General features: G+C 40.8%; 1 protein-coding gene across 1 annotated transcript in view; it reads left to right on the top strand.

Annotated features, from left to right (window-relative positions):
* Positions 1 to 4,617: 4,617 nt before the first annotated feature.
* Positions 4,618 to 15,123, top strand: part of FAM210A (family with sequence similarity 210 member A) — a 77,786-nt gene continuing 67,280 nt past the window's right edge. Inside the window, exons 1-2 of the mRNA XM_073631295.1 lie at positions 4,618 to 4,744; positions 14,060 to 14,503. Coding sequence (XP_073487396.1) covers positions 14,073 to 14,503 — 431 coding nt within the window. The 5' untranslated portion in view covers positions 4,618 to 4,744; positions 14,060 to 14,072. The remainder of the gene's footprint in view (positions 4,745 to 14,059; positions 14,504 to 15,123) is intronic.

Here is a 15,123-nt window from a genome sequence, read left to right as displayed (position 1 = left end):
CAATGTGCTCAGCACGGTAAAATACCTAGAGCACTTAGGTTGGGTTCTCAACCTGGAAAAATCATCCTTCCAGCCCTTAAAGAGGGTGGGGTATTTGGGCATGATCATAGACACTGCCCAAAGCAGAGTATTCTTACCCAAGTCAAAGATCAAGTCTATAAGAGAATTGATCCAGATGATCAAGGCGAGGAAGGAACCATCGTCTTTGCATGAGGTTGTTAGGAAAGATGGTGGCCTCTTTCCAGGCCGTTCCTTACGCCCAGTTTCTTTCGAGACTGCTGCAAAACACCATCCAATCTGCCTGGAACAGGAGAGTCCAAGCCTTGGAATGTGTCTGTCATCAGAGATACGACAAAGCCTCAGTTGGTGGTTAAAAACCAAAAATTTGAGAAGGGGAAGATCCTTCACCCCAGTGACCTGTAAAGGTGGTATCAACAGATGCCAGCCTTATGGTATGGGGGGTAGTTCTGGAAGAGACTTCGGCCCAAGGGAAATGGTGCAAGGAGCCTGCCCATCAATATTTTGGAGATCCGGGCAGTGCATTTAGCCCTCAGAGCCTGGACGTACAGGTTGCAGGGTTATCCTGTCCAGATACAGTCCGACAATGCAACTGCTACAGCCTATATCAATCATCAAGGAGGCACCCAGAGTCGGGATGCGCAGAGGAAGGTGAACCAAGTACTGTTTTTTGCAGAAAAGCATGTTCCATGTCTTTCTGCAGTCTTCATTCCAGGGGTAGAGAATTGGCAAGCCGCCAGCAGCTGTTACCAGGAGAATGGTCTCTGCACCCCGAGATATTTCGGGCCATATGCCGGTTATTGTGTACCCCGGATGTAGATTTACTAGCCTCCAGGTTCAACAGGAAGTTGGACAACTTTGTATCGAGGACAAGGGATCCTCTAGCATATGGAGCAGATGCGCTAGTGATTCCTTTGGATCAGTTTTCTCTGATCTATGCTGGAGATAAAACAGAGGTGCCACTCTAAGTGCAATAAATTAAATGATTTTTTTAATAGCAACTGTAAACACGGTACTCGACAAAGGTACAGTCATGACAGGCATATAATGCCCGACATCCGTGAAGTGTGTGGGATCCCTTGGCTGAAAGGCTGCGATGTCCCGGAAACAGGCTGCGCCGGTGGATGCAGACACTTCCTATCACTGGAACGCACGCTGGGAGCCACTGGGATTAGATCACTTCCGGAAAGGATAGCCAATAGGTGACACGTTTGTGGAGCTGTGCTCCTTCTTCAGGCTTAACGGAGGCTATGATAGGTCTGGGCTTAAAAAGCCAGAGGGCAGCGCTGATAGGTCATGATGACTCACAGCTGGATAATTTATAAAGCGGTCGATCATTGCATGTAAAACCATTACATAGACTGTTTGTGATACGAACAATAAAGCAAATTTAAAAACACAACGCTGCTTGTGCAAAAGGATCAACTATTGGGCATAGGAAGAAAATTAAAAAAACAAATTAAAAAACGGTAAAAAATGGGGTTAAAAGATACCTATGTGTATTGTGAGCCTACATGTATGCAAATGAATGCTGGAAGGTGGAATACTGATCGCTGAACAGCAGTGAATACCTGGTGGATATAAAGATTGAAATGTATTGTGAGATGAAGAGATTGTGAAATTAAAGATGTTGAAAGAAACCATTTGAAATGAAAAAAAGTGGGGGGGGGGGGGGGGGGATGGAAAATAAAAAATGAAAATAGAAGTAAAAATAGAAAATGGTAGAAAGAAGATGTGTAATGTTACTCGACACTGGACTAATATTATTTTATGGCTCTATGCTTAATGATATAAAACAGGGGCCTGATTGATCCTGCTAGCGAGGGAGTATTGGGTGATTATAAATGCCCAGAAATATGAAGGTGGGGGAATGGGTGAAAAAATATAATGAACACACACATCAATACACACACATGCGCACGTCCACGTAACGTACGTGGGCATATATATATGTGCGCACATATGGTGCTGCATGTTGACAATACTGGTGTCGTATTATATTGGCTATTGAGCAAAGGGGGAGGGGGGAAGAAAGGGAACGAAAAAGGGGAAATGTGGGAAAGGGACTGTACTAAACAATACTGTCTAAAGGAAAGAAGGAAGCATAACTAACTTGTCTCCTTTCCTTTTGACAGTATTGTTTAGTACAGTCCCTTTCCCGCATTTCCCCTTTTTCGTTCCCTTTCTCTCTCCCCCCCCCCCCCCCTTTGCTTGATAGCCAATATAATACGACACAGTATTGTCAACATGCATCACCATGCGCGTACGCGCATGTATATACACCCACGTGTGTTACGTGGACGTGCGTATGTATTGATGTGTGTGTGATCATTGTATTTTTTTCTGTTCACCCCTTCCCCCACCTTCATATTTCTGGGCATCTATAGTCAGCCAATAATAATCCCTCAGAGGATCCGTGATGGACCCAAAGAGATATACAAAATAAACAATATAAGTGCCAAAAAAAAAACATAAAAAGGTGGTATAAATTAGTCCCAATAATAGGGAATGTGAATGTAATAATGAAAAGTCCGTGAATAAAACCATCTAAAAGTCTTCGGAACAGATAAAGGTGAGGTTAATCGATCACACAGACACCAATATGTGAGGAGATCCACTACCGTATGTACTGTACGCTTACCAGAGGGCAAGCTTTGGTAAGCTTGTATGGCAACCTGACACTCAGTGGCTGGTAGCGTCACACCACGGCTTTCCAATGAAGGGCCAGAAACTAACAGGGTTGCTCCATACTCTCCATGTGTTCAGATTAAAGGACAGGCTAGACAGGCTAGTAAATTTTCGGCGGATAATGGTTTGATGTCAGATTTTCGTATGGTCAGTACACAAATCCTTCACACAAAAGTCGAAAGTACAAACATGCATGCTCGGAATCAATACTCACCAAACACAAAATTAGCAGAAGGGTGACGCTCGAGCTGAAACTCCTCGTAGTACGTCACTACGTTTGTGTTTGTGGCGCGACAATTGTGTACTGTTGGTATGCAAGTCAAGATCCTGGCACACGCCCTTTTGACAAAAAAGACGCTCGGTTGTCCAACAATCGTACCGTGTGCACAAGGCTTTAGACTGGTGGGGGTATCTGTTACAGTTTGCCTCTTAGGGTTCAGTCGGTGGTTTCATGGGTGCAAAATAGAGTTCAAAACTCTACCCCTTCACTGCTTTCTTCTCTCAAATCAACCAATATCTGCCTAAAGACAGTCAGAATTACAGCATGCCCTGAACTGTCTTGTTCCAGGGAGTAGTTGTGCCAGTAGCCCACAAGACAGGTTCAATGGATTCTATTCAAAGCTGTTCACGGTACTAAAGCCCAAGGTAGGTATTCATCCTATTCTGGATTATAGCTGCAGTTTTAAGTTGAAGTGTTCTTGCAGCAGCACTCTGAAGTTGGGTCTGTTGACCTTTGTTATTGTTGGGCCTCTTGGCACAGTTCTGTTTACCAAGTTGTTGCTCACCCTTCACATTCATTTATTGGGGTTTTCCAGGGTTTCTGAATACTCACCCTGTGTCCTGTACTGTAAGATTAAGATGAGAGGAATTTTGACTTAAAGCGGAACTTCAACCAAAAGGGGAAGTTCTTCTCTTCCTTCTCCCAGGGACCGAAGCCTGTTGAAGAAATCAGCTGGTTCCTGGGACAGGTGAGTGTCCTATTATTAAAAGTCAGCAGCTTTTTTTTTTACTCAGTCATTTTTTTTAAAAAAATCAAGAGCAATCTCTATAACTGTAAATTACATATTTTTCAGTACAGTACAGGACACAGGACACCCTCCCTTCTATCTTGGATTACTCTGCATTTCTTGCTACCAAACTGAAGACTCACAGAGTAAGGTAGGATTAGAAGGGGAGGTGACCAGGAGCCTGTTTTCTTTACAGTATTCCAAGGTATGGATTTTACAGGCAAGTCAAAATTCCTCTTTTTTTTGGGCACACAGCACCAGTCACATAATTGTACTTCTAATAAACTGTCACATGTTCTGCTGGGTAATGCAAAAATCCTCCCTCCAGTGATGCTGGATACTCCGCACATCAGTGAGCTTCCAACCTTGTGGCCATGATTGTAAAGAACTTGTGTCGCTTGTCCTCAGCTTCCTGATGCAGGTATTCTTCTCCCAGAATGCAAATGCAAGACATTGACAGGACAGGCTCTCCTCTGCCCACTCCTAGAACGCCTTGCATTCTCAAAGAACGATACCGTTGTGAATGGATAAGGAGACCGGAAACGGAGGGCACGTGTCACAATCCTTTGCAGCCGCTGTCCTTAACTCCCACAGTGCCAGGAGTTCACCCACTGTGGTGAGTATCTGACTTCACTGGAGGGGAGGTTTTCTACAGCAGCGGAACGTAGGATATACTTTTATTAGAGGTAAATTATGTGACTGGTTTAATAAGTTCAGCTTCAGTTCAATGCCCATAGAATGATTGAACCGGGATCCCTAATCTGACTATGATCAGTCAGGTCAGTTAATAGCAATGTCATGCCTCTGGGCACTTAATGGAGTGCTGTGGGTGTGTGTATATATGTATTATGTATGTATGTATATAATGTATGTATATTTTATTAGGCTTTATGAAATATTAACTTTTTTTTTTTTGCACAGGCATTGGCAATCTACTCCAGTATGTTGGCCACAAGCATAGCATCATTTTGACAGGCTTTGAAGGTGCTTGTCTTCATATTATTTTGGATTGCCATATCTTTTTAGATAAGGTATAGTATTCAATAATTTTATTATCTGTCCTTTAGATGCATTTATTGCATGTTATTGAGCTCTCTGTTGTACAAGTCCACAGTGGGCCTGAAGTTAAACTACTTTAATTCCAGGCACTTTTACCCCCTTACTGCCCAGGCAAATTTTTTGCGCTGTTGCACTTCGAATGACAATTGCGCGGTCATGCAACACTGTACCCAAATTACATTTTTATTTATTTTTTTCACACAAATAGCGCTTTCTTTTTGTTGGTATTTAATCACTACTGGGTTTTTACATTTTTGCTAAATAAAAAAAGACCAAAAATTTTGGAAAAACTGTTTTTCTTTCTTTCGTTTCTGTTATACAATTTTGCAAATAAATAATCTCTCTTCAGAAATGTAGGCCGACATTTATATTACTACATTTCTTCAGGGAAAATAATCCAAATCGGTGTATATTATTTAGTCTGTAGGAAAGTTAATAGAGTCCACAAACTATGCTAAATACAGTATACCTGAAAATCGATTGTCCCTGATGTACTGACATCTAATTTCTTGAGGCCCACAAATGCCAGGATAGTACAAACACCCCTTTTTTTGTAAAGTAGACAGTCCAAGGTATTTAGTAAGAGGCATGGCGAGTTTTTTTGAAGTTGTAATTTTTTTAGAAAATTAAGACATTTTTTAAAAATCTTTTTTTTTTTCTTTTACACAATGTCACCAGTGCAGTACAGTGTCATCATAGGACTGGTGTAGCAGTGATTAGGGATACTTAGTGGTGACCGTATGTAATTTAAAAAAAAATATATATTTTTTTAATTTTTTTTTTTTTTTTTTTAATTATGTTTTATACTACTATTTTTTTACGTACTCTTAGCAGACCAATACATTGTTGCCATAGTAACACTGTACTACTCTGGGGGGTGATCAGGATTTTTTTTATTTATTTTTTTTACACACCCTGTGATTGCTTATAACAGTTAGCATCACTGTTATAAACAACCATTTTTTTAATTAAATCTATTCATTCAGTGTGTACTATTGTGATTGGCCACAGCTAATCACATGGTACAGATGGGCTGTGATTGACTCTGAACCATGTGATCACTGTGGCCAATCACAGAGATCAACACAATGGATGGAAGCCATTCATTGTGTACAATTGTCATGTGATCTGCTGTGTTTGGTCACAGCGATCACGTGGCACCGACAGTCTCCCTGTACACTGGTTTCTCATTTGCTGTGTCTGGTTGACACAGCGAGTGACAGATCGCACCACAGTGCAGCCCAATCCTAGGAGGACGTCATGGTGTGCACCCAGAACAGCGAAGCTCCTGCCCAGCCATCATTTTGTTATAGACCGGATAGGAAGCAGTTAAAAAAAAATAGTTTAAACCGTAAAGCGGTAATAAACTTGTACAACAACAAAAAAAAAAATGAAAAACTTTCCCTGCAAGGTAAAGGCATAATGTGCTAGTATATATTGCATACTAGCACATGAAAGACTTACTTTGAAATGAAGCCCTCCAGCGGCAGAGGTTTCCATCTTCATCCGGTCTTCCTTCCAAGTTCACGGGATGCAGCCGCTTGAATGGTCAAGCCACAATGACATCACTCCCGTTCATGCGTGCGTGAGACACTGCCGTGGCACAGAGCTCTGAGGGATCGACACAGGTATGCCTTTCCTTCAGAGCACATGTGCCAGTGATGTCACCGGTTGCTGCTCACTAGAATATAATTTAACCACATGCCGACCGTATATATACGTTGCATTTTGCAAGTGGTTTACCGGAATTATGGCTAAAGGTAGCAATAACCCTGGTATGTTTTTTTTGCAGCCGGCGGGTGACTTTCTTTTGAAATTGGTCCAAACGCCTCACGAACGCTGAACCGCTTTCCGAAACGGGGTGGGGGGGGCGTCGTCCTGCCGCTCACCTGTTTTTCTTGGGCTTTCTGTTTCCACCAGTTCGCCCAAGAAATGGTCTGATGGTGCGGCCAGCTGCTCCCATAGGCGATCAAAGAGTAGATACTCTTTGATCGCCTCTATGGCCTTGGAGGACCAGAGTGACGTCATGACGTCACTTCTGGTCCAGGCTGGAAGTAAATAATTTTTTCTTTTTTTTTTTTTTAAAGCATGATCTTTTGCTTTTAAAGATAAAGAAGAGATGTGGGGTCTTTTTGACGCCAGATGTCTCCATAAAAGGGACATGTCATCCTTATTTCTATTACAGGGGATGTTTACATTCCTTGAAATAGGAATAAAAGTGATTAAAAAAAAAATAAGAAATTAAAGGGACAGTGTAAAAATGAAAACTAAATAAGAAAAAAAAAATGAAAAGGTCCCCCTGTGCTCGCACGCAAAAGCAAACGCATACGTAAGTGTTCGCTCCGCACATGTGAGGTATCGCTGCAAAGGTTAGAGCAAGAGCAATAATTCTAGCAAAAGAAGACCTCTGTAATGCTAAACAGGTAACCTGTAAAGGCATTTAAAACGTTGCCTTTGGAGATTTTTAAGTACCATAGATTGTAGCCATTCCACAAGCGTGCACAATTTTAAAGTGTCACATGTTGGGTATCTATTTAGTTGTTGTAACATACCTCGCATTTTACAAAAAAATTTGGGTATATATTGTGTTTTGCTTTTTCTAATTGGTGTATTTTTTCCAAAAAAAATTACGTTTGAAAAACCGCTGTGCTAATACCGCGTGAATTGCAATGATCGCCATTTTAATCCCTAGTCCTAGGGTCTCTGCTAATAAAAAAATCTAATATTTGGGAGTTCTATGTATTTTTATAGCAGAAAATACTGAATTTAACTTGTAAACAAAAAGTGCCAGAAAAAGCCTGGTCTTCAAGTGGTTAACCTACAGCTGAGCTTTATTATAAGCTTACCTGTAGGTAAAAATAAAAACAGAGACTTTACTACTGCTTTAAAAAAAAAAAGTTACAGAAAGGAATGCCCATAGACTTTAACAGGGAGATGGCATGACCATAGAGAATAATGGAACAAAATGGAATGCCCATAGAGAATAATGGAAACAAAATATTTCAATTAGTGATCTTTAGACATATTAAATTAATCTTTAGCAAACCTACTTTTGAATATCAGTGGTGAAGTTTAATATTGCGATTAGGCAGGATTATTGTTTTCTATGACATGACAAAGGGAATGACAGAAGCAAATGTCCATAGAGTATAATGGGAATTAAAATATAAACTAATTTACAGACAAATCTGAGAGACCTAGAGAATTATCCTTTCCCACAGGTGTTCCTAAAGTAGAGTAGCAGATAGTAAGATTAAGATTATTTGTGATTACAGCTGTTTTCTATGGAATGACATGGGTGAATGACAGAAAGAAATGCCCATGGAGTATAATGGGAAGCAAGATGTGACCTGGAGTCAGAACCATTGGTCATATCAGATCAAACTTTAGCAGACATACCCTCTCTGTGTTCAGTGATGATGTGCAAAATTGAGATGAAGCAGGATTATTATTGTTTTTATGTAATGCCAAAGGTGAATGACAGTAGGGAATGCCCATAGAGTATAATGAGTAGCAAAATATAAACTTGTTTGCAGGCAAATCGAGAGACATAGCAATTTCACCTTTCCCACAGATGAGTAGCAGATAGTAAATAGCAGATAGTAAATTTGAGTTAATTTGGGATTATAGCTGTTTTCTATAGAATAACAGATAAATGACAGAAAGGAATACCCATAGAGAATAATGGAACAAAATGGAATGCCCATAGAGAATAATGGAAACAAAATATTTCAATTTGTGACAATCTTTAGACATATCAAATGAATCTTTAGCAAACCTACTTTTAAATATCAGTGGCGATGTTTAATATTGCAATTAGGCGGGATTATTGTTTTCTATGGCATGACAAGGGTGAATGACAGAAGGGAATGCCCATAGATTATAATGGGAAGCAAGATATAAACTTACTTGCAGGCAAATCTGAGACACATAGCAATTTCACCTTTTTCACAGGTGTTCCTCAAGTAGAGTAGGATATAGTTTAATTGAGATTATTTGGGATTACAGCGGTTTTCTATGGAATGACAGATACATAAAAGAAAGGAATGCCCACAGAGTATAATGGGAAGGAAGATGTGACCTGGTGTCAGAACCATTCAACATACCAAATAAATCCTTGGCAGACATACTCTCCACATTCAGTGGTGATGTTTAACCACTTCCCACCCGCCCTATAGCGGATTGACGTCCGGGAAGTGGTTGTGTTATCCTGACTGGACGTCATATGACGTCCAGCAGGATAACATGCCGCAGCGCGCCCCCGGGGGCGTGCATCGCGGCGATCGGTGGAGCGGTGTGTCAGTCTGACACACCGCTACACTGATCTTGGTAAAAAGCCTCCGGCGGAGGCTCTTTACCACGTGATCAGCCGTGTCCAATCACGGCTGATCACGCTGTCAATAGGAAGAGCCGTTGATCGGCTCTTCCTCACTCGCGTCTGACAGACGCAAGTAGAGGAGAGCTGATCGGCGGCTCTCCTGGCAGGGGGGGTCTGCGCTGATTGTTTATCAGCGCAGCCCCCCCGCAGATCACCACACTGGACTACCAGGGATGCCACTAGGACCACCAGGGAAGGGGCAACGTGGATGGCCAGGTATGTACCCCATGGCCATCCACATGTGCCCAATCTGTGCCAATCAGTGCCCACAAATGGGCACTGATTGGCACTATTATGCCAAAGATCTGCCCAGCAATGACCAGATCTGCCCAGCAATGCTATATCAGTGCCACCTGTCAGTGCCCATCGGTGCCACCTGTCAGTGCCCATCGGTGCCCATCAGTGCCCACCTATCAGTGCCCATCAGTGCCACACATAAGTACCCATCAGTGCCACCCATATATGCCAATCAATGCCACCTACGAGTGCCCATCAGTGCCGCATACCAGTGCCACCTATCAGTGCCCATCAGTGCCGCCCATCAGTGCCGCCTATCAGTGCCCATCATCAGTGCCCGTTAGTGCCACCTCATCAGTGCCACCTCATTGGTGCCACCTCATCGGTGCCCATCAGTGCCGCCGTATCAGTGCCCATCAGTGCAGCTATATCAGTGCCCATTATTGAAGGAGAAAGCGTACTTATTTACAAAAAAATTTAACAGAAACAAAGAAAAACTTGTTTTTTTTCGAAATTTTCGGTCTTTTTTTATTTGTTGCGCAAAAAATAAAAACCGCAGAGGTGATCAAATACCACCAAAAGAAAGCTCTATTTGTGGGAACAAAATGATAAAAAATTTGTTTGGGTACAGTGTAGCATGACCGCGCAATTGTCATTCAAATTGCAACAGCGCTGAAAGGTGAAAATTGGGCTGGGCGGGAAGGTGTCTAAGTGCCTGGTATTGAAGTGGTTAAAATTGCGATTAAGTGGGATTATTATTTTCTAAGGAATTACAAAGGTCAATGACAGAAGGGGATGCCCATAGAGTATAATGGGAAGCAAGATGTGACCTGGAGTCAGAACCATTAGACATATCAGATCAACCTTTAGAAGACATTCTCTTCATGTTCAGTGACAATGTTTAAAATTGAGATGAAGTGGGATTAGCATTGTTTTCTATGGAATGACAAAGGTGAATGACAGAAGGGAATTTCTACTAAATATAAAAGCTTAACCTGTATTGAGTTAATATGCACTGGAATGCATGGAACACCTGCACATTCCCATGCAGCTGCTGCTGGGATGGCCTGCATGGGGATGCATGGAATCTCTGTGCAGCTAAAAACTTAAACACTGCCTAGTAGTAGTAAGCCTCGCATGAAATGAGGCTTTGGGCATTGTTTTACACTTTCGGTTGGGGGTGGCGGCAAAAATGTGCAGTTGAGCTGTGTTTCTGCAGCTCCCCAACTGCCCCCCCTTAACAATAGGCAGCGGATGGAGGTGTTTACATGCTGTGGGCGCAACGCTTGGGCACAGTTGACCTGACTTGTAGTGATGCTACACTTTCAACCCAATATGGAAGAGCCGCAAACGCCCCACAACTGCGTGCAATGCATGCGATTGCAGCGCATTTGTTGCCAAAAAGGGGGTTAAAGCAGGTGGTAAAGAAGCGTTGCATCACTTTCTCACTGCCTGTCAGTAGCATCTGGAGAGCGATCTGAACACGGATCTGGCTTCAGGGAAAAGGGAGATTGAGACTCAGGACTAAATCTACCTTTAGACGCTTTTCACATGGACGCCTCCGTGGAACTGAATCTGCTGGTCCCCGCTGAACAGGCGGATGACAGGTCCAGCTCCTCTCACTGTGCTGAACACATGCAGCTTGATGAAGAACATGGTTATGTTTGAAACTGTGCAGTGGCTTATCTCAGATTACCTGTAATGTATGTGAAGATTTGAAGTAAAGAGAATAGTGCAAAGATCTGGATTGCTTCTTCAATTTTTATATATAACAACTGTCTTATATAAAGGCAAAGCCTTTAAATGAGGCATTTGTCTCAAAAGGAATACATGTCCCTTTTTAACTAGCTATATCTTTCAGGTTTGCCTGCAAAAAAGTTGATATACATTATATTCTATGGGCCTTTCATCTCTTAGAAAACAATTCTAATACAATTATTTTAAGGCCTCATGCACACTGGATGTTAAAATAACGTTATAAAAACACCTGTAGCTTTGCAGTGAGTTTTTCAACGTTCTTGCAATAGCATTTTTCCGCGTTCGCTTTTTTTTTAGCATTTTTCTTTTTTACAAAAAAAAAACATTTTTTTTCAACAAGTCAAAAACATTAAAAAACGCTGGTGAGCTGTGTTTTTGAGCGTTTATCAATGTTTTTTGAGGTTAGATCGTTTTTACAGCTGAAAAACTCCAATCAGAACCCACTAGTTTTTTTTTCTTTAAAGCCAAAAAACGCCCCAGCCAAAAACTGATAACAGCCTGGACACATAGGATAACATGATGGGGAGTTTATTGACTGTAGAAAAAAACATCTGAAGCCAAAAACAGCTGCTGTAAAAACATCCAGAAATGTCCAGTGTGCATGAGGCCAAAATATCACCACTGATCTTGTCTGCTAATGCCCAGTACACACGACCGGATTTTCCGTCGGAAAAAACTTGGATGGGTTTTCCGACTGAATTCCGCTCAAGCTTACACACGGTCACACAAAAGTTGTTTGAACTTTCGACTGCCAAGAACGCGGTGACGTACAATACTGCGACGAGCTGAGAAAATGAAGTTCAATGTTTCTGAGCATGCGTAGAAATTTTGCGCATCGGAATTTGTACAGACGATCGCATTTTCGGATTGGAACTTTTCCTGACTGAAAAATAGAGCACATGCTCTCAATCTTTTGCTGGCACGGTTGCATTTTCTGACAAGAAGCTCTCATCTGAGTTTTGCTGGTGGAATTTCCGATCATGTGTACGCGGCATTAGGATTTATTTGGTATGTTGAAAGGTTTTCACTCACATCGTGCTTCCCATTATAATCTAGGGGCATTCCTTTCTATCATTTATATCTCATTCCATATAAAACAGCTATAATCCCAAATAATTTCAATTTTAGGATCTGCTACTCTACAGGAGGAACACCTGTGAGAAAGGTGAATTTGCTACGTTTCTCAAATTTGCCTGCAAATGAGTTTATATTTTGCATTATTATTATTCTATGAGCATTCCCTTCTGTCATTCATCCTTGTCATTCCATAAAAAAGCATTGATAATCCCGATTAATCAAAATTTTAAACATCGTCACCGAATTTGGAGAATATGCTAGCTAACATTTTTTTCTTGTACATCTAATGGTTCTGACTCCAAATCACATCATGCTTCCCATTATAGTTTCTGGGCAGTCCTTTCTGTCATTCGCCTTTGTCATTCCTTAGAAAACAATAATAATCCCTCTTAATCAATATTAAACATCACCACTGAACATGGAGAGTATGTCTGCCAAGGATTGATCTGATATGTTGAATGGTTCTCACTCCAGGTCACATCTTGCTTCCCATTATACTCTATGGGCATTCCTTTCTATCATTTAGCTATCATTCCATAGAAAACGGCTATAATCTCAATCTTACTTTGTGCTACTCTACTTGAGGAACACCCGTGGGAAAGATTAAATTGCCATGTCTCTCAGATTAGCCTTTAAATTAGTACTCTATACTCTATGGGCATTACCTTCTGTCATTCACCTTTGTCATTCCATAGAAAGCAATGCTAATCCCACTTCATCTTAATATTAAGCATCACCACTGAACATGGAGAATATGTCTGCTAAGGATTGATCTGATATGTTGAATGGTTTTGACTCCAGGTAACATCTTGCTTTGCATTATAATCTATGGGCATTACTTTCTATCTGTCATTCCGTAGAAAACAGCTATAATCCCAAATAATTTCAATAATACAATCTGCTACTCTACTTAAGGAACACCTGTGGGAAAGGTGAAATTGCTATGTCTCTCAGATTTGCCCGCAAATGAGTTTGTATTTTGCTTCCCATTATACTCTATGGGAATTCCCTTCTGTCATTCACCTTTGTCACGCCATAGAAAACAAAAATAATCCCGCCTAATCGCAATTTTAGACATCGCCACTGATATTTAAAAGTAGGTTTGCTAAAGATTCATTTGATATGTCTAAAGATTCTGTCACTAATTTAAATATTTTGTTTCCATTATTCTCTACGGGCATTCCATTTTGTTCCATTATTCTCTATGGGCATTACTTTCTGTCATTCCTTTTAGTATGCCCCCCTTTTCCTTTTTTGCTTGCAATTAGTAGTTGTACCATGTTCTTCCATATTGTTCATTGAGTGTACTCTTTGTAAAATGAATGTTAATAAGCTGTTTCATCCACTGTGTAGATCTTGTTCTTGTTGTAAGGACAGTCAGTGTGCACTGTCCTTCAGCAGTAGTATGGTCCACAGATGGGAGCAGTTGTCTTTAATCTTTGGTGCTGATGGTCATTAGGTTTGGTTGGCAGCATGGAGCAACGTACCTGCACCACTTCTTTTTGCTCTGTAAACCAGTAAATTATTCATATTTGGCTCCAGTAAAGTGTAAAAATTTGGGTGAGGCCAAGGTGGACTTATAATAGGGTGACCATATACGTTACAATCTGACTGTACAGTCTACATTAGATTTGCCCAAACTATGTAATATGAGGACAGACCAAATCTAAAAATTGTCCAATCAATTTCTCTCCAATCAGGCAAGCCTACACAGTTATTTGTAGATCTAAAGGAGACAATCAGGTTGTAACATTACATTGAGGTTGATGTATGATCACATTGGACTGCATGTTCTGTGTAGTGGCAATCTAATATTTCTTGTTTCTTTTACATTTAGGCTTGTTTTAAGCATGTTTCTTCTAAGGACTTTACATCTGAGATGTAAACCATCTAGTATAATATCCATTTCCACATTGTCATTACGAGCCTGTACACATCAGAGAAAATGCCTTATTTTACCAAAGTATGAAAGCCAGATTTTAGTCTCTAATGGACAAAAGCATTGGCTTCATACATCCCATGGGCAAGATTCTTCACAGCATAAGGAAAACCTTAGCGCTTCCTCTCCTAAGGATGAGGGTCCACTCAGCAGTAAGGAAACACTGTCCACAAAAGATCATCCCGATACAGCTGTGGAGGAGGGAGATCCACTGCAAGATAAATCCATAGGCCTGGTCCAAAGATTTAAAAAAACTTTTAAACAATATGGGAAAGTTATGCTTACAGTCCATGTACTGACATCCAGCGTCTGGCTTGGAACATTCTACTATGCAGCTATACTGTAAGTAACTACATGGTGAAAAAAGTGTGTGTGTTTCTTAAAGGACATTTATGGTCACAGCATTCACATTTTTATTTTATAACACAAGCATCATAACAACAATACAAACAATAGCTATTATTGAAAATCTAGTGTAAGTTTATTTAAAAAATCTCTTTTCTCATTGTGAGTGCTGCCTGTCTGTCTGTCATCTCTTTCCAAAACTTCCTGGATTTCCTGCATACTCTGCTGTTTCTCTTCTGCTATTTACCTTAAATTTCTAAAGAATACATACAGTGGGGCAAAAAGGTATTTAGTCAGCCACCAATTGTGCAAATTCTCCCACTTAAAAAGATGAGAGAGGCCTGTAATTGTCATCATAGGTATACCTCAACTATGAGAGACAAAATGTGGAAACAAATCCAGACAATCACATTGTCTGATTTTTTTTTAAAGCATTTATTTGCAAATTATGGTGGAAAATAAGTATTTGGTCACCTACAAACAAGCAAGATTTCTGGCTCTCACAGACCTGTATCTTCTTTAAGAAGAAGGCTCCTCTGTCCTCCACTCATTACCTGTATTAATGGCACCTGTTTGAACTTTTTATCAGTATAAAAGACATCTGTCCACAACCTCAA

This window comes from Aquarana catesbeiana, linkage group LG05 (genome assembly GCF_042186555.1).
Source record: "Aquarana catesbeiana isolate 2022-GZ linkage group LG05, ASM4218655v1, whole genome shotgun sequence".
In the NCBI taxonomy this organism is placed as follows: Eukaryota; Metazoa; Chordata; class Amphibia; order Anura; family Ranidae; genus Aquarana; species Aquarana catesbeiana.
The sequence above is the reverse complement of the archived record's forward strand: the minus strand, read 5'-3'. Positions and strand labels throughout refer to the sequence as shown.